The 21,518-nt window shown below is 34.3% G+C and overlaps 1 protein-coding gene across 4 annotated transcripts in view; it reads right to left on the bottom strand.

The window, feature by feature from the left end:
• Positions 1-6,623: 6,623 nt before the first annotated feature.
• Cdh8 (cadherin 8) overlaps positions 6,624-21,518 on the bottom strand; it is a 354,582-nt gene continuing 339,687 nt past the window's right edge. The window contains exons 10-12 of one of the 4 annotated variants that reach the window (XM_038312753.1): positions 14,600-14,851; positions 12,909-13,144; positions 6,624-6,752 (exon numbers count right to left, since the gene is read on the bottom strand). In XM_038312753.1, the coding sequence (XP_038168681.1) occupies positions 6,624-6,752; positions 12,909-13,144; positions 14,600-14,851 (617 nt within the window). Of the gene's footprint in view, positions 6,760-11,951; positions 12,014-12,650; positions 13,145-14,599; positions 14,852-21,518 lie in introns of those variants that run through there. The other 3 variants (XM_038312755.1, XM_038312754.1, XM_038312752.1) reach the window with 3 other exon arrangements.

The raw sequence follows: 21,518 nt of genomic DNA, 5'->3' as shown, positions 1-21,518 counted from the left end.
CACCTCATTTTTTAAGTATTATTTTCTTCATCAATATAGTTACTTAAATAGTCAATATTTATTGGCATTTGATAAAACATATGGGAATACTACCCCATAGTTCCTAATCTAGACAAAATGACAGAGCGTGTTGCAGTTCCTTTGACACTTATGAGTTTTTTTTTTTAATAGTCATGGTGTGGTAGTTTGAATATATAAGCTCATAGAGAGTAGCCTTATTAGTTAGGCTGGCTTTCTTGGCATAGGTATGGCCTTCTTGAAGGCATGTTACTGTGGAGGCAGACTTTGAAGTTTTACATATGCTCAAGCTGCGCCTGGTATCTCAGACCACCTCCAGTTGCCTGTAAGCGAAGATGTAAGCTCCATCTCTAGCACCATATCTGCCTAATGCTGCCTTGCTTCTCACCATGATAATAATAGACTAAATATCTGAATTGTAAGCAGCCACCCCAATTGAATGCTTTCCTTTATAAAAGTTTCCATTATCATGGGTGTCTCTCCACAGCAATAAAAACCTCAAGACATATGCTGTCCGTGGATAGTTGATATGGGGTGCATAAAATCCTTCTTCCTTGCCATATCCCTGCTTTTTGTTGTTAAACATGTTTTTAGCTTTCTTTTCAGTATTTAGTGATTGTTTACTCTTATTGTATAGTCAGAACTAAGAAAATTTGTGCTTTTTTTCTGGTGTTACACTTGGGATACCTAAACTTATACATACTCTTAAAGTTACACGCTCCTTCAACTATCCTGTGTTCTTTATTCGAGATATCATATCTTTCTTCTTATGATTTCATTATGCTACACCTCTGTATCTTCCTTTAATCCCCCAAATCAGTGAATTAGGGTTCTCTTACTTAGTTAAATAATTTATAAATCCAGTCAGTAAAAACTGAAACTTAAGCATGTCGATTACATGGATAACAAACGTTTAGAATGAAAATGGTGTGTTTTTACATCCATGGAGTTGTAGTAGGAGAAGTTGGTGATTTCATTTGAAAGTCTGAAATGCCCAATTTTGGAATAGAAGAAAAATCAAATGGGAATCTACTATCAAAGCATAATGTGAGATAGCATTGAATTATGAGCAAATGTACCATGCAACAAGCTGGGTCATTAAGTATGTAATCAGAAAAAGTGGATCTGGAAGATATTACAAATATGAACATTGGGAATGGAGAAAGTTTTAACTGACTACAATCACTTCATTTTTTAAGTATTATTTTCTCAATCTATGTAGTTACTTAAATAGTTGGTATTTATTGGCCTTGATAAAACATATAGGATTACTACTTCATAGTTTCTTATCTAGACAAAATGGGACAGTTGTAATTCCATTGTTACTCATCAATGATCCAACTCATCCATTGATACTCAATGGAGGCTCAGAGAAGTCACTTCTTCTTTAAGCACAACCACTTTGTAAACATTTATGGCAACAAGGAAGAAGGCAGTTAGACTTCACAATTTGGATCTTGTCATTTTGTATGTTTGCCATAATTTCCCTTTAATTTATTAGAGGAATTTGCAAGATTAATTTTAGTGTTGGAAGGGTAATTAATTCAGTCATCTATTTATGTATTTCAGTCTAAAATAATACAATTAACTCATCACAAAACAATTTCAAAGATTTGTTCATCATTGTCCCATAAGTATATTTATATGATTGTAATTTATAAGTGAGAAAATTCCTTTTGACTGAATGTCATCCTTCCACACTGTCAGCATAGACAAGAGGCGGGCAATCACTTTAGTGTATGGTTAACAAAACTATCATCAAAATGGAAGGCTGGTACAATTGTGCTCTGCCTACATCAAGAACAGGATGTTTCCAAGCACAAATGTTAAAACATTGTCAGGCCAGCCTGTGAGAGACTAGCATTCCATCCTTTAATCATGAACATTAAGAGAACATCCCAAGGAGTAAATAATACAAGGACATGAAATTCATCTTTCAAACACCCACACGATAAAACTGATAATGACTTCATGAAGGTTCTCAGTTCAGCATAATACTGTCATGAACAAGCTGCAAATGCTTGCATTCCTATGCATGCATGCTATGATGTGTCTGATAGAGTGCTACAGTGAAAAAATCAATCCTTCTTATGGAGAAATAATTATTGTGACATTGGCTTTACCCATTATGAGAATTAACTACTTTTGTGTGTATGTGTCCAAATCCTTTGATAATATTTGAAAAATCCAGAGTTTTGAACTGCTTCAAATGCTTTTCTCCATCAAAATATGACCCTTTTATGGTTAGTCCCTCTATTTATATACAAGGTAGTCTATGTCATGTGTCAGTTTTTCTAGAACTGCTACTGAACACCTAGAACTTTATATGTCACCTCTATGTACACACAACATGGTTTTGTCATCTGATACCTCTCCATATATTTCAACGCCTTTTGATAGTGTCTGGTTTATTATCAACATGGTTTATATATCTCTCTCCAATTATTACTGTAGTAAGTCAAGTTTGTGCTGGGTGATGCTATGCTAAACCAATATATATTAAAGATAACATGACTTGATAATTTGAGTCTAAGCATGTGTTACTTTGAAAAAGAAGTTCTGCTTTTGTTTCCACAGAAGATGAGAACTTGTAGATTCCTTCTTGGCTAATGTGATTTGATGGAACAAGACCCCCCCCCCCCCAAAAGGTCTCCATGGACCTCTAAAAATACTTTGCCAAACAACCAGCAGGAAGCAGTTTGAGAAAACTATGCCCCCATTCCCAAAATAATTCTTTATAATCTTTACTTTTATTCTAAAAGTGTTGGTTATAAGTGATTAATGGTCAATTTCTAAAAAAACAAATATAGATAAGCGGGATATGATATATAGAAATGATTACAGTGGTATAGACTTTGATTTATTGACACAAATCTAGATTGATTTTGCTACACTATGTATGTGTATTTCTGCTCTTGTTTACTATATTATGCTTGTGCAGCTCATTTAAAAATATAATGTATAGTTAAGAAATACAGATTAATAGAGAGTCATCTGTAATAATCAAACACTGTAGTTATGTTAGTTAGGTTTTCTAGATGTACGGAGGTATATTTCAGATAGATAAGCTATTTTCAAACACTTCAAAGAACTGTAGTATATGTCATTTAAATTATTTAGGATTCTGTTGACATGAGACACATTGCTTCTGGCAACACCCATCTCTTCCTGAGAGAATGTTTAGCACCAAAGACACTCTACTTGAGCTTGTTTTCTTCCCGGCAAAACTGGCCTCTGAGCAAAGAACTTCCTCTGCCTCAACCACTGACAAAATGCACAGTGTCCAGAATGGACAAGCAGGATACAAGCAAAAAGATGGTCAAACCTTACCAAGACAGGATAAGATGATTTTTCAAATTTTTGTGCCTCTGAAAATGGTCTGTTAGTTACTCAATCCTTAGCCAAAGTTGGTTACCCCAAGGTTGCAAATGAGACTTCGGGTGATTTCCCAGGTAGCCAATTGTCTCTGTCATTTCTTGCACCCATTGAAAGTTTCTGATTGTGCTTCCTGTTTACTCAAGTAATATTGTTTCCCTTCTCAGGTATTTGATGGGGTTGAAGACTAGATAGTTGTAGTTACTTTCTGCTCCTGACTTAGTCAAGCTATTTTTAATATAAGACTTAGACTCCTTAAGATAGGTAGGATAACTATCGAAAGCATATGTATCTTCTTTGATGTTGTTTGTGCTGGTTGTAATTCTAATTTTTATGTATGTTTTTGCCTCTTGCTTTCCCTGAACAATACTTGATAGTTGTTCTTATTGTATATAGTTTTGTATTAGGCTTAGAACTTTCTTATTTAGACAAAAGGGGGAGGTTCTGTGAGACCCCTTCACCAATAGCTTTTAAGATACCTGCCTACTTTGGGCATGGTATCATGTACTATAATATAAATATAGACAAAAAGCATGCATAGGTCTCTTGGCTGCTCTATTCATTTCCAGTTCCCAGTGGACACAGAGGACTGTGGATCACTACTTTTTCTGCAAGTTTACCTCCAAATAATAACCTTTGTTATACTACATTCTGGTTTATTGTGGAACTCTTTTGTATGCAAACAATCACACCCAGTATTTTCTAGATGCCCACAAAGCTTAATGTTTCTCCTCCTGCCCAATGAGAGTAGGTAGGAATTCAACTACTCTTTTGACCTTTTCTTGTCTCACCATCCTAAAGGAATGTACTCTACAATCCTGTATTACTTATTTGCTATAGAAGTTGGGTACCTTACTATTTTTAAGATAATTAGTGGAAAAGGAAGCAACAAATTTGAAAATTTGAAAGATTCAAGACTGCTAAATGGAAGGATTTGGAGAGAGGATAGGCGAGTGGATAGGAGAGTGAATAATATAATTATTTTATAACTGCAAAATGTATTTATATAATATGTATAATATAATATACATATATAATTTTAAAAGTAAAGCCAACTAAGTTTCTTAGGCTTTTTGTCTAATTTTCTAAGGGTTTTAGAAAATGTCCTGGGTCATAAACTCCATCGGTGTTTACAAAATGTATCTAGCAATGTGTTAACATTTTTGTCTATGCTAATTAAATATTATGCAAGATTATATTACTAAGATGAACTATATTACAGCAGACATGTATCCAAACCTGCTAGAGTAGGGAAGAGGATCACAAATTTTATAGGATTACAAAGTGAGTTCAGAACCACTGAGAAAGTTATTGAGACCATGTCTGAAAATTAAAAAGAAAAGAGCCGAAGGTATATCTCAATATTGAAGCACTGGCATAATAGGATCATGGTTCTGGGTTTAATCATCATAGCAGTCAGTGAGTCAATCAACTAATAATGCTATATACTATGTTTATACACATAGAGTATATGACTTACACTGAAATGAAATTACAACAATTTGGGTGCGTTTTCTGAAAATAGTGTTTTATATAAGAATTTCTCATTCATTTTTCTGCAAGTGTTTATCTCCAGACTGCCACTGATGCAGTGTATATGTGTATGTGTTTGTATACACACATACATGTATATGTATACACACATATAATGCAATCTTATATATATGTGTGTGTGTATATGTATGATGCACAGCTTGTTCAACCTGTTTAGTCTGTATAATTATTGTTACTTGTATGTACATTTTCAAGGCTAAACATTTGGTATTAAAAAATCTCTCCTTTTCTTACTTTATTCATCAAGTGTATGCACCATGACTACCAATTTTATAGCTGAATTCTACTCTTGTAACTCTATTAGCACTGCACTAATTAAAGCCCAGATTGTCCTTGGGCTAGAGCAATCTTATTTGGGTATGCCACTGTCATCCCAGTCTCTTATAATCTTATTTCCATACATGAATCTCAGTGACAATGTTCAAACTATAAGCCAAGGCTGGGTCTATATTTCAGTGCTAGAGTGCATGTGTCCCTGGCATGATGCCCTGGGTTTGATCCCTGGTACTACCAAAAGCTCCACAAGTCAGAGGTCAGAACATCCCATTGCCCTTCAGATCTTTCACATAAAGTGAACCAGAGATGCTCATTCTGGTGTGTAATGAGGTCTTTGCTCAACTCTTCATATCTTGTCAATTTTTCTCTTCACCCATGACGATATGCATCTTCATTTACTAGAGCTCCCATTGGTTTAGTATAGGAGAACCACTAAGACATCACTATCTCCTGCTCTTTCTATGCTTCGCTTTTACAACACATGGCAACTGAAAAAATTTCCAAAGAAATCTACTTCAAATATTCAGACTCATATTAATTCTTATTATGTGGTATACACCACTTTCTATTTTTCTTACTTTATATATTTTCCCTTATCCATGTCACCAAGTTTTCAAACACAAACTTATTTTATCATAATCATCTAGAACAATGGAATATTCTCTCAGCACATTATATTCTCTAGGTCACATGAGAAATTTTGATGTCGGAAAGTCCACAGAGAAAAGTTGATGACTTGTCATTAATTTTCAGGCCCCCAGAATCTGGCCCTATGAGACAACTAGCATATTTTTGTCTAAGACTCAATTTAGCACACCCTTGCATAATATATCATGCATGAATTCTCAGGCTTGAATTCAGGCTAGAATACTTGCTCCTTCTATTCAGAACATTCCTACCATCTCCCACAGTAGAAAGAAGTTTAACACTTCATCATGCATTGGCTTCTGTACTAATTTATCCAACAATATGTCATTTCTTTGAGAAGCATTGAAATATGTTAAACATATACGATTTCCCTGTCACAGGCACTGTATCCAGAACAGGTTTGGTAGAAAAGACATCTTTTGTTAGGAAGACATTTTAAAAGTTTATTTGAACAATGATTATTGATAATGCTGACAATGAACTTGCTAACAATGAGCTATATATCCAACCGTCAAACTTGACAAACAAGTCATAGCTCTGAAAATTTAGATGTCAAATTACAGAAAACCTTGTAAAAAAAAAAAAAAGTACCAGAGAGAATCACATTCAAGGGAAACCATATAATAGAAACAGAGAGTTGTCCCAGCCAATGACTCATATTTGCTGAGTTCAACCTTAGACAGTTATTGTTAAAATATTGCTTATATCCAAGTAGTCCTGGAGACCTTTGACTACACAGAGATCTGAAAGAACTAACATGTGTATTTAGGGACCTCTCCTTTCCTTTCGAAGTTCTGGCCTCTTGGTTCCTGGAAGTCACTGTTGTCCCCAGTCCTTTTCTTCAGGCAGCATTCTCTGGTATTCCTCTTAGCAAGCCTCTTCTGTCATCTGTGAATAATAATAGAGAAATCCGTTATCTATTTGTATAGCTAAGTAGAGGTTAGACCTGTATTCAAGGTGTGAGTCAACTTGAGTCAGGTAACTCAGGTGGAAGGGAGAGTCTCACAGACACCCATGCCACCAAGAAGTACCTTCCTGTCCAGCTGCCATCATTAAAATAAGAGCATTCGTGCTAAGTACTCTCAATGTCACTGTCATAGAAATGATCCAAAAGACTAGAGTTCAGCTGCACGTATTGGATCTGCAAATTAGTGTTGCCAAGCCGCTAAATAAATTCCTGAAAATCTTTTTGTGTGTGTGTGTGTTGCTCACAGCACATGTTATAATTTAGGCATACTCAAGGTATTCTCTATGCAATTGGATTCTTCCTTGAGCTCTCAAAGGTATCCTTGATACTCATATTTCCTCTTTATAAAAAAAATGTGTACGTGGAAACTGCATAGCTTCTTTGAAATCATTGCTTAATTTCCATCTTTGAATGCCGAGCTCTCAGAAAGTCTTCTTGTTTTGCATTTTGAGTTCCTTCCCTTCATAAAGCAATAGAGGTAACTTGCTTTTTTGTTTCTTACCATTTGAAGGCTCCTAATATATTTAGAGCTGGGACCATTTAAGTAAAGCTAGGAACTCTATTCAGACAGTCTTGCGTAAGCCCGGATTTAAATGCTATTTAACCACAGACAAAGAATGTGTGTGATTAGTTTAAATGTGCTCTATTAGCTTCAATTTATACGTGGGCAAGGAAGTTCAAAGATACCATTACATTTCACTTTTTTATAACTCCTATGTAGTCTAATTACAGCTCTAGTACAGTCTCGGTAAATGTAGTAGACAAATTTCTTGTAGAAGCAGTAGGATATTTAATTATATGTGTTCTGTAATTATGGAAGTCATCCAGAATAGTTGTATGGGATACAGTAATAATAAGGATATGCTCTGATCGATTATTGTGTGTCAACTACACAGAAAATGATCAAAATAAATATCTCCTTTAATGATGGACAATGAAAACATCATAATTGTCATAAACAAGAGCAACAATGACAGGAAACATTTTATTCATTTTTGGCCATCTGAGCAACAATGCAAAGGACTTTGTTTAGCAAAGGAAACTGAGTAGGAATCAAAGAAAAGTAAACAGAGAAAATTATTTCCTACAAAATATATTCTACAAGTATTATCTCCACAAAAATACAATGATACAAAAGCATCCAAATCCAGCTTCTCAGTGAGATGCATTTAATTCTAATCCCAGGCTTTATGAGCTATTATTATGTTCAGAAACAAAACTCACATTTAAATCCTTTACCCCGAGACAGATTTCTTTCAACTTCAAGGTTAGAGTCAGAAAAACAAAGAACCATCATTTCAAATTTTTTTGTAATGTGTGAGACTTTGAAATGGAAACTTATTATTATTATTGAAATGAGAACACATTAGTATAAATCATCCTAAGTAACTTATCCCAAGTGTGTGTTTGTTTGCATGTTTACACTTGTGTGTATGCATTCATACACGTGAGAATCTATGTGTCTATATGGACATTCATACAAATATGTGTCCATTCTTTTCTGTGTTGATGTTCATGTTTAAATTGTGCATTCATGCAGCTTTTATAGTGATGCCCACTGTTACCTTATCTCTTTGACTGACAGTGATGGGATTTCAGGCACGCTCAACCTTTCCAACAGTGCCAGTGATGGGATTTTTTGAAATCTTATTACTGGTTGCACTGCCTTGATCTCAGATGGAACTTTCAATCAAAAAGGCAATCAGAAGGTTATACATTCGTGAGATTCCCTGCAAAGCCAACGATCGCATAATACAACATGTTGCAAAGGACTACTTGCCTCCAGTCCTTATGTGGCTATAAAACGTAATTGGCTACTTAGCTCTCAGCACCCGCTTCCCTTCTCCAAAATACAGATAGCTCAGCTCTCTGTGGAGTCTCAGTGTGGAGTCAGCTGCTCCTAGGAGATTTCTAAGTCTCATGCAGAGACTTGTCTTACTTTAAGCATATGATTAAGCAAACTCTCAAAAGACTTATTTGTCTCTTTCTGAGGATTCTTGCCTCACTGGGGATACTGATGAATCCAAGTTTTCTTTCACGTTATATACACACATAAACTTACCAACACCACCCAAATTTTTTGATATGAAACATTTTTACTGTAAAGTTTGTATCGTAGAACAATTTGGTGTGGGAAAGGTAACACATGAATATAATTTATATCATACTTCAGCCAGATTATCATAAACCATTTTAAAAATATATTGACTATACTCATTGTGAGAATTTTATTAGGAATGGCTTACTAATATTTGGTAATATGTTTGTATGGAGATTCAAAAGCTGTTTGATCACATAACAGGGAAAGTAAAGGCAAGAGTTGATCCCGTGTGGCCGCCAGCCATGCAGGGATACCTCAGTTCCTCAGACAAGATTCCTGCAGTATAGTAGGCAGACAGAGATTAACTTTGTTTCAACATATTATTTGGCACAGAATTCTTGGGCGATCATTAAAATAGACTGCTGCTTAGGACACACAAAGACCATGGATACAACAAAAGGAGTGTTAAATGAGGGAATATTGTACTTGATAAATAAACATACATGTGTGAAAATTCTTTTAATATGTCAGTATTGCTAGCACAAAAGAAATTCAAAATATAAAATGATAATAAAGTTAAAATGCATTGCTTGAAAAGTTAAGGAAGCAATCCTTAAATCCCAATAAAATATTTTTGATCTCCATTGTAATATTTTGAATGTGGGAATTATAATAAGTGTTTTTGCTAAAATAAATGTTATTGTTTAATTGTATGCTTGTGGATCCGTGAATATAATTTAAATGGAGGATACTCGGAAAGCATATTTCACATAGCAAAACAATATTATTCAAAAATAGCCACACGTAGCTCCACTTTATCCAGCATATCAAAACTTTAGATTGGCTTTGATGCAGACAATGCTTGGATGGCAGTGGAAGGAAATGTTAATATGGAATTCATGTTTCCATGATGTCTTCCTGGACCATGTAAAATGTAAAGGAAGATTTGGAAAACTGGTTCAGCATACATTGCCTCCTGCCCACAAGCACTATCAGATGAATATTATTTATTATTCTATTGGCAAACAACACTGAAGATGATAATTTTATATTTCTATTAAAGAATAGTGTGATATATCACTTAAATACGCCTCTGCATGACAGTTCCCTAACAAAAAGAGATAAGTTTGAAGTGAAAGGAGAAGACAGAACACAATTCCACCTTAGTTTACAATGTGAGAGCATGGATTTGACTTTTTATTGTTACTATAGCTGATATTAACAGTTTTATGACTCTTGCTAATCTGATACATACAAAAGTCAACAGCAGACTCCTGCTGACTTCATGAAAAGTTTTCAGTAGCCACTGAGACAGGTATAAAAAAGGGTTGTGATCAGGCAATAGGGAACAATGAGGAGATGGGAAGCCCTTGGAAAACTATTAAACTTTAGTTGAATATTTGGTCAGTTTGTTTCTGTCGCAATGGAGACAGCTTCCAGAAACTGACCTCCATCTCCAAGCGCAATCCATGTTTTCCTTAGCCCAGACTACGTACTGAAGTAGCAGATGACAATAGCCCACAGATCTTGTTCTAATGGATCCTCTAAGGATCTAGAAAAGAGTGGTTTTTAAATCTGCAATGTAGTCTATGTTCTCTCTCCAAATACTCTTTGTCAGTCCCTTCATTTCTGCACAGTTTGGACTTGTAGCCTCTTCCTATGCACAATTGCCTTCTTGTTCTTTTACCCTTTTCTGCTAACTCCACCCCAGCCTCTGCCTCCAGGGGCCCCCAAAACATACTTGACTGTTTTGTTAGGTACAACATTTATTTTTATGTCTCTGATATTTTCTTGCTATGGGATCAAGAGCAATCCATTTCTTGTCTCTGTTTTTTTTTTTTATTAAAATACTCTTTTTTTTTAAAATTTATTTATTTATTATGTATACAATATTCTGTCTGTGTATATGCCTGCAGGCCAGAAGAGGGCACCAGACCCCATTACAGATGGTTGTGAGCCACCATGTGGTTGCTGGGAATTGAACTCAGGACCTTTGGAAGAGCAGGCAATGCTCTTAACCTCTGAGCCATCTCTCCAGCCCCTATTAAAATACTCTTAAAAACGAAAAGTGCCCCCACACTGTGATTTGATTGCACAATTTGGAATTTTAGTTAGAGTCGATAGTTTGGTCAAGTGATCTTCATGGTAGCAGGACAAAATGATGACAACAAAGGTATTTATAAAAATATATTTCACAAAGTAGGAAACAATACAGGAGTTTCTCTGAATACAACACATGGAGTAAATAAACAATATTGCGTTAAAGCAAAGTATAAAAGTAAAATGATCTGCATGTAATACTTGAGTTTTATCATACATTTTCTACTCCTACATGGCAGGTCTGCATTACAAACTAAATATGCTCACATCTCCTAGCGCTGCTCGGTTTTTGTAGTCTAACACATTCTGCGCATCACCATGACGAGGGACAGAAGTGTAAAAAAAAAAAAAAAAAACCACAAGCAGTAAAATTATGTACAAATCAGTTCCTGCTTTAAATTAGTTGGGGGAGGACAACTTGAAGCATTTTTACTGGGTGGGGCATTATGGACGTATCTAAAAGTCTAGAGTTTAAATATTCACAGGAATCAATATACTTTCAGATGTTTGTGCTTGTAGTAAAAACACCAAATACTAGGATTATGAAGAAAATAGAAAACAGTCCAAAAGTTTCTCTGGGAAATGCTGTTCCTGTCATCAGTCACAATATCGCTTTCTACTCTAAAGAGACTCTTACCTCTCCCCTTGATAATATTGCCTGCCATACTTAGCTCATCAAAATGTACATGTATTAAACATTCATTGTATAGATATTAATATAAAACCATCTAAAGGATTATTAATGGATACAATTTAGTTCTCCCCATATAATCCCTTAATCTATAGATTACCAACCTTAATAAATAAAAGCATTATTGGACATCAATAAAATATTTATTTTGAGGATTAAACAAATAAATTCACACGCTAGCAAGAAAACCATCTGTCTCTGATGTGGTCCACTGTGGAATAGAGTTTATCTCTGTGTCCTTGTGGAAGAAGATGAAGTGGAGGGGACCAGGATTCCTGCTTCTAGACACAGCCTGTTTGAATGGCATTTCTCTCCTCCCACCTTTCAGTTGGCACTCCCCACCCTGGAATGGATTACGAACATGTGAATATTTTAAGGCTCGACACAATATTTAAAGATGCTATTCAGTCTCTGGTGAGTGGGGCCAACATTTATGTACAACGTGTGGTCACCGTACCATATAATCTAGGAGGCCTCCCCAAACTCCACAAAGTCATAACGTACAGCGGACCAAAGTATTGCTTTATCATTTGTGACGGGATCCTTATTGGTGAAGGGGAAAAAAACCATTTGCACTCATAAAAATCCTTGCAGAAGACACATATCAGCAGCAGAATCCTTGCAGGTCCATTTTTTTTCTAATAAAGCACCTTTTAATTTTGTTTTTTTTCCTCTTAAACAATTCTCTAATGGTTAACTAGGATCCCAATCTCTGACTGAGGCAGTCAGTTAAGTATCAAATATTCAAAGACTTCTAGACACTCCACATACTTAATTCACACTCCACAAGATTTATAACCTCCTAACGTATACTTTTTATTTTTTATTATTTTTTTGGTTCAACATTAAAATGTGGTTGAGTTTATAGATGATTGGTGCTAAACTTGCCTCTAAAACAAATAGCCACATTTGTTGTATCTAAGGGGAGTGACCCTAGAATATTACAGAATGCTCAGTTCCATTGTTTAGATAATCCACTGTCAAGTTTCTTTGTCACTTTCACCGACAGAGTAGAGTTCGCCCAGTCTCTTAAAGCGGGGACCCCAGTCACTGAGGTAGTCAAAATTCTGGTCTGAGTCTGATGTGGTGGACTCCAAGGAGCTGAGGGAGCCAGCCACAGACCCTCGGCCTTCATAGCCATAAATCTGAATGGAGTCATATGGTGGGGCCGTGGGGTCATTATCTGCCTCATGCAGCCTTACATTTATAAATTCATCGACATCAACACCATTTGGAACTGGAGCAAGCCCTTGCCTTGGCATAAACTGCAAATCTGGTTTAATATCCTTACGGGGTAAAAATCCATTAATTCCATCTGGATTTTGCAAAGTGGCAATGTCAAAAGCCTCTGTATCCTCCTCCCCGCCTCCTTCATCATCGTAGCGGATGATGTTTTCTCGAACATCTTCATCGTCTTTGATAATTAATGGCTCATTTTTATGCCGCCTCAGGGTAACGAACAGGACCACAATGACTGCAAGAAAAAAAAAATATCAAATCACAATCAGTCAGAAAGCATTTCCTGCCACAGTCAAAGCAGATGATAGGGGAGAAGAGCTTGTTAAAAGGCTCCTCTTTACAACCTTTTCAGTCCTGTGCCCTGAGGCTCGTGCTAAACTAGCCAGGCATGCTCACACCCAGACTGCAAAAATCTTTAATAACAAATCAAGCTAAACACTTATCTGAATGACCCACACTTAATTTTTGTGCATGTTACTCGAAATCACTTTTGTTTAATAAACATTTCGTTGTGGTGGTACAAATGCATATAATCTGGAATCAACTCTAATGTGAGCCCCACAATATAGATCATAACATTCGCAGCATGAGTAACATGTTAAGTATCTTGTGTGAACTATTGTCTATACTTGGTTTCTGCTCATGTTTCTTATATGTAGTATGTATGGTATTTTAAAAATTCTTTATAGTGGTGTTGCTGCTGAGAGCAGAAATGAAAACCAGGATGTTTTATATACCTTAAGACACTCAATCACTGAGCTATGGCCACAGCAATATTATAATACATAAGATATTCTCTAAGTAAATGATGTGTTACTTTCACACAATGTATAATTTGCTAGATAGATAATGACTTATATTCAATAGCAATTGACAATCCCCTGTCTCGAAAGGTTGTCCCAATGTAGGAGAAGAGAAAGGACTATTACCAAAGTCGTTGACCAACCAAACCAATCATGTACTGACACAATCGTTAAGACAGTTTATTTTTCAAGACAAAGATAATTCCCTTTAATATTTTCTTAGAAATAAAGGTACGGATTATGTGTTTTGAGACCACAAAGTTTTAACATGTGGCCCCGGATAGACTGGAACCCCAGAATCTCCTCTTTCTCCCAAGTGCTGGCTAACAGGGATGATTTCACTGTGTTAAGGCCTATTCTTACATGTGTATTGAGAGTTTTTTAATGGAAGTAATAGACCTTTTCTCTCAATTGCATTTTTTTGTAATTTTACCTTACATCAATGAAAATATCTATAAAATAGAATGTTGTTTGAATGAGAGCATATTTTTTTCTGCTTACATATTTTTCTTTGTATATCACTGAACTATGAAATCTAATGATGCAATTACCCAATCCATGAATTGCTTATATTCAATGGTAATGTGGATACAGGAGAACTATCTCCTGTAATGAAGTCGTTTACATCCTGTGATTTAACTGGTGTTAGGATGAGTGCAGGGGGCACCATTCCCAATCCTCTTGCCATATTCGTGATGGGTTGCAAAAGGCACTACAATTCCTGTCAAAGTAGGCCAGGTTTTCGCTACTCTTTCTCACTTTACCTTCTCATAATAGCTTCAGGCTTTGAGAGTTCTTCTGTCCCTAAATAATGATAACTACATCTTAGAGGTTGATATCTTTATTTATAGCGAGTAATGACTTTAAGTTATGAAGGTGATACCCACCTAGCAGCAAAATGATGCATGCTAGTATGGCAATTAAGGCTCCCATACTGAGTCCAATAGGAAGGACATAAGCTTCAACATTGCATGACTGGACCACACCATCATTGCTACAGCCACAGACCCGGATAGTCAAGGTACTGGTGCTGCTGAGAGGGGGATTCCCACTGTCACTGATCACTATAGGTAAAAGGTAGACTTCTTGCTTCTGCCGGTTGAATCCATTATGCTTTGCCAAAATGCTCAGGGAGTTATCTAGAAAAAAAAGTGGAAGTGACAGTTACTTGCAGCATTTCAAAACATACGCCTAAATAGTACTTGTTTTTCTGGCCTACAGATCCTGTGAACCTTTCAACTACTTCAGACTACAAAAGGGCCAATCAGTCTCTCCTTCGTTACCTCTTCCCACTCTACCAATTGACACAAACCAAAATATCCACAGCAAAACACAGTGTATAAATGGACCGCAGTGATGAGATAGTAAGGGCTGATATTTTTTTGTAAGTGGAAAGCATATTTTATTAAAACAATCTTCAAGGAGATTTTCAGGAGACGCATGTTATACCATCTCCCATAGATATGTACCTAAGTTTATAATGAAATTATAGAAGTTAATTAGGTAGAACATTGCTATATTGAAAAGGTTTACCTGAGAAACTCTGTGTTGAAAGACAGATTGGATGGAAATATGAACACACAAAGCTAACTTTATTGAATAGCATGCTACCTAGACAACAGCCAGGATGCCCTGAAGCATTTATCTTGAGATAATAAAAGCCATATTTCTGTCAATTGAAGGAGCTGAACCATAAATATTAAACTTCTATAGAGTTCTTTATGTACGTTGCTATATAGGCAAGGAAATTGGAAGTAAAAGCAGGAATTCCATTTTGCATTAGTTGTATGAAGATTGGCACTGGCTATGTGAAGCTGTAACTGTGAGCATTTAAGTAATATATGATGTTGTGATTTCAGCTTGAAGTAAAATTAGTTCGCGAGAAGTTACTAGTTCCATACTGTCCGTAGAGTTATTATTACCTAGCAATGAGCACTTTAATTGTTCCTCATCATCAGGAGAATGATCGTCACATTATTTACATTTTGTCTGTTTTTTAATTTAATCAATAAAAGACACGTCAATATTCAAAATGAGAATGTGATTGTCTCACAATCATTTTCCAGTCAAAATGAAGAAACTTTAGTTGCTGTGTTAATATTATTTGGACAAAAATCACTATTTCAATCGGGAAATTTTCCAATATTGACAAACTAACAGACAGCAGAATGCTTGGTTAATTCATTATTTCACTAAATGATATTGTCTATGATTCCAAAGCTGTCCAATTTCTGGTCATGAGTGTCCTACTGATTTCTAAAACAGTCAAATAAATGGATGACCATTTTATTCAAATGGCTTTATTATGTTGAATCCTACCATATAATAACCTCTATTTGAATTTCATAGAAAAATGGAAATTATTCTCCAAAATAGATGCATAATTATGTGTAATTTTATTTTGTTTAAGATATAAGCAGGCCTATAATGCTTTAGTAGTAAGTAGTCAAACAGAAAAGGCACTCTGAGTTAATAATTTTTTTTTTCTAAATTTCTTTTGGTCATGCCTCATTATATAGCAATTTGCACAGCAGAAAGGTTTTCTAATAGAGTTAAGTAGTGATATACCAAATGATCCGGTAATCTTTTTTCCATGACCTAGAAGGAAATACCAGTCAGTTAAAAGCAGGACCTCGTTTTTCTCAAAACAGATGCAGAATCTATGGTTGTTTTGAATTTTCAGAAAGTGCATGCCAAGTCGCAGTGCCATGAATTAGCACAGGAAATATTTGTCAGATGGCTTCATGTCCTGTAGTTCATAACTTCAGATACGAATTGTTTTTCATCATACAAAATTAATAAAATTGCAATGAGGCTTTTACTCTTGGTGATTGTCTTTTGGCGGCTGACATTATTTATATGAGAAAGTGCTGCTACATAGTCTCTCTTTAACGGATCTACAGGGATAATTGAAGCTGCCACAGAAATGATACTTGTAGACAAAAGCCATGACTTGTTGCTCTGTGAACAACAAAAGCCATGGAGAATCTAATATTCACTGCCACTTGCATTTCTGCACTAACTCTAGAATTTGCATGTTTGTTGTCCTTTCTAGATGCATGAAATTATTGCATAAGGGAAGTACAGAAGTTTTGTTCCCTGGGTTTTACTTCCAAGCCCTATGCAATACCAAATTATTCTATTTTTAAAAAAAGATTTTTTGCATGTATTAATGATATACTTAAGTTTATTTTCAGCTAACTAAATTAAATAATCACTATGGGATATATCTAAGTATAAAATAATAATTTTGTACAATTAGAGCTAATGTACCTGTATATGGATCCATTTAGAAATGTTCCTGTAGGAATTTTTTTATAAACTTACATTGAGCTTTTATTTTATTAAATTTATTAACTTTACTATTATAATTCTCCTTAATGGTTGGTATTTAACACACACACACACACACACAAACACACACATACTTTAGTTAATTAAGGTTGCTTTGGGTATTATTCCCCTTTCATTTTATAATATAATTTGGAATTTTCATTTTTCCACACAGATAATTGATTTCCTAGAAATAAATTATTGTCTAAGTTCTCCTTTTCACATTGATACTGATTAGTCTCTCACAAATCAAATACACTGGACTCACACCACTTCAGGAATATCTGTTTTATTTAAACCTTCTTATCATTTTCAGTCTTGCCTTGCTGGCATCCTTTATTAATATGACAGTATTATACTAAACTTTGTGATTTCTCTTCTACCATGTGCTTCTGTATGAAACTGAGCTATTATTGTCTATTTGCTGTTCTCTGACAAATATAGATGCAGATTGTCAGTCTCCATGAGAATTCCTTTAATAACTTTGGTAAAAATGTATGAAAACTGAAATAGATCTTATATAATATAGAGGAATTTGGAGAACCTTGATAACTTTAAGGCTATTAGTGTTTACCAAATCATGATTTATTTTATTTATTATATCATATGTTAATAAACCATATTAGATTCAAGCAACATCCTATCTTTGTCTTATTTTATTATTTCTGTTTTATAATGCATATTATTGCTGTAGTAAATATTTATAAATTTAGTTATATTGTAAAATCATATTGTCAATAAACTGCTGCAGTTGTATGAAATGTAACTACTTTGTCAATTGCTTTTATTTTCAACAATATTAATCACTTTTCTTTTAATGTTAAAAAATATAACTTTTATTAGACAATTTTTTGTAGTTTAGGAGCAGGGAGAGCTCCTGGATAGTTACGAAAATTATAAAAGGATATGACACTGTAAGACTCACAAGATGGTTCTGAAGAAAAGAAGTAAATTTAAAAAACATATATATTTAAAAATAAATAAATAAGAAAGACATCATAGTCAAAACTTGGATATTGACAAAATCTTGAAAGTGATGGAAAACTCATATAAAACTTGAAACTCATATAAAACTTGAAAGTGATGGATAACTCCATACGGTGATATGGAAAGAAACTATTCAGCCATTAATAGCAGAATTTTTATATACATAATAAATTATTAAAATAATAAACTAGTAATTACAGGTAATTTAGCTAAGCTATCTCCAAAATCTGTTTTGTATGTGTGTGAGCTTGCACACGTGTGCATATATGTGTGTGTGTGAGAGAGAGAGAGAAAGAGAAAGAGAGAGAGAGAAAGAGAAAGAGAGAGAGAGAGAGAGAGAGAGAGAGGACAGCAACAGAGAGATAGAGAGAGAAACAGAAAAGAGAGAGACTGACAGGGAAAACAGAGAGACAGAAACAGACAGACAGAGACTGAGTTATTATCACATATCAAAAGAATTAAATTTGTTACCAGTATTTACTGAAAAATGTATTCTATATACTAAAAGCAAAAATTGCAAATGGTAATTCAAATGCATGTTAAAAATAAGGAAGATCAGTGAAGATTATCATGTTATTTTAAAAGACAATATAAGTACATAATTTTTGCTTATAATTTTTAACTGTTTTGAGAGAATTATACCAAATAATATATATTTAATAAATTGTATATATCACTTTTAAAAATACAAAACTCGAGTGAAATACTACAATATCCCTCTTTCGATAATAAAGAAAACTTTAGCAATGGTAAAATGTCAAAGTTTTCACACCAGAAGTACACAGACAGAGCATTCTACTTAATACCTAAAGAATAAATGTTTTACTTAAGTGTATTGGGCACCTTCAGCACTACAAATCATCTGAAACACAAAGTAATCGTGACAGGATAGAAAAGACACGGTGAAGGTTCTTCAGCCATTCCAAAGTATGATCTCATTATATGGAATTAGAAATCATTAAGAAAGCAATTAATGTTTGAAAATTTGTGGAAGTTAAATAGTACCGAGTTCAATATCCAGATGGTCAAGGAAAAAGTATTAGAGAGTTAGAATATGTGATACATCAGTATATGTATGTATGTATAAGTAAATATTCAACAGAGAAAAATGCATAGCCTATAACTCAAACTTGTGAAAGTAAAACTCTGCTTGACTATACCAAGAAATCCTAAATATCTCAAGTAATGACTTGTTTTTGTCACACCTAGACATCAGAAAAGAAGAGCAAAGTCATCTTAGAATGGTAAAAAGTATAAAAATAATTCAGGAAATAGAGAGTAAATTAATGAAATATTGAAGAGAAAATCAAATTTTGTCACATTTTGGCAATTGATACCTAGTCATATGTTATCTTAATTTCAACATTCATTTTCAAGTAGTTTCATTCATTTTCAAGTAGTATTGGTTCAAATTAATTTTTATTTATAGCCGGGCAGTGGTGGCGCACGCCTTTAATCCCAGCACTCGGGAGGCAGAGGCAGGCGGATCTCTGTGAGTTCGAGACCAGCCTGGTCTACAAGAGCTAGTTCCAGGACAGGCTCCAAAGCCACAGAGAAACCCTGTCTCGAAAAAACCAAAAAAAAAAAATATTATTTATATTATATCAGCCATATTCCCAAGAATATTGTGAGTAGAAGAAATTGCATTGGCCCCTGTACCTTGTTCTGATTTTAAAGGAAAGACCTGATTTGAAGTACATGAGAAAATGGCTGGTGTTATTTATGGAAGATATTTTCTAGTTGTTGGTTTATACTTTTGATGTATTCATGTTCCTCTTTCTCTTTAGAATCCCTTATGTTTTGTTTCATTTTTTTTAATAATAGAGGAAGGTCTTGACACAGGACTATGCATTTGTTTTAAGTTGGCTTCAATTGACTATGGAATTATCAGAAAGCTTTGGATTGCTTGCATTTTAATATTGTATAATCTTGTGGTTTCTTCTTCTTAGTCTGCTCTATTTTGACTTCTGTTGCCACTTACAGTATTTTTGGCATTTATCTAATTATTTTGAGTAGTATAAATGTTAGACTATTTCTTGGCAGTGATGTGTTAGAGGAATCAGGGATATATTATAAACTAGAAAACACAAAAAACCAAAGACACAATAACTGGAATTCATGTACATGTACCACATGATCTCTTTTCTTTCCTTACATTTCTTGAAATTAAATATTTGACAACAGCATTATTTAAAAGATAGAGATATTTTGACTCTTATCTATTTAGGAAATAGAATTTTCTATGTGGAGCTAATACCCAACTGGTTGGCAAATAGCTTAGAAAGTGCACATGAGCTGCACATTTCTTGGCTCTCTGATGCTTTCAGTTAGTGATGTAGTCAATATTTACATTACACATATTTCTTTCAATAAGGGTTTTCAGTTGTTTATTGCTTTGCAGTGCTCTATGAACATGATGCCAAGGACGAGGATATTTTTAAAATCTTGCTTCTATTTATATCATTTTTATTTAGAATTGATTAATGAAGAAAATAGTTTAATAGAGAGTAAACGTGGATAAAAGGGAACAGACATGCTTAAAATAAATTAATACTAAAATGGTATAAATATTGTGTTCTGCCTTCCTTTGTCTAGAAAGACAGTTGTATACTATGAATAAATTATAAGGACAAGATAAATATTAGTTATTTTCAAATACATAGATTTTAGGTGCTTGGACAGCATAAACCACTAATGTCTCTGTATAAATACTATTTCAAATTCTAGAAACAAATCAAGGAAGTATTTTAGTTTCAGTATTCATAATTTTCTTTTCCATGAACTATCATGACATCAGTGCCCTTGCTCAGCCCATTTTATTTTCAATCACTTTAGCTTCAACTAACTTAATATCTGATTAATTAAAACTAAGATCTATTCCAAATAGTAAAGAAATAAAACATTTTGTAGGAATATCAACAAGTCTGTCCATCATAGAACTTCTATTACTTAGTGAAAAAATTATATTAATAAAATGGATGTTATAGCATCTCTGAAAATACATTCAGGTTATATCTATACATATGGTATAGACATATTAATATAAATATAGGAATACAGAACTTTACCCCATGTACATTTTCTACATTAATGTCTAATTTTATAAATTTATAGCCATAAATTTATACACCATATATCTCTCTTGTTATATTAGTAACATTCTTTTGATAAAATTATGGATATAAATGAAGAGACCAAGCTTTTATACTTCTGCTTCTCTAATAGAATAGAGATTTGTTTTCCCCTACGTGGCTTACATGTCCAAGACTTTGCCCAGTCTCCGTCTCGCTGGGCCATGGGTGACCCTCTTTCATTTTCTACAATCCCCGTCCTTCCATGTTTTGACCCAGGTTTCTTCCTTTACTAAAGCTTTTATGTTATGACTTTGACAGATAATTTCTTTACTTCTCCTGATCCATAGTTTAAGCAGTGAATAACTTTTGTTTTATTTTTTGTCTGAATATTATTCCCTTAATATTTAAATAT

The sequence above is a fragment of the Arvicola amphibius genome, chromosome 15, assembly GCF_903992535.2.
Source record: "Arvicola amphibius chromosome 15, mArvAmp1.2, whole genome shotgun sequence".
In the NCBI taxonomy this organism is placed as follows: domain Eukaryota; kingdom Metazoa; phylum Chordata; class Mammalia; order Rodentia; family Cricetidae; genus Arvicola; species Arvicola amphibius.
Note: the sequence above shows the minus strand (reverse complement) of the source record. Positions and strands in the feature narration are given on the sequence as shown.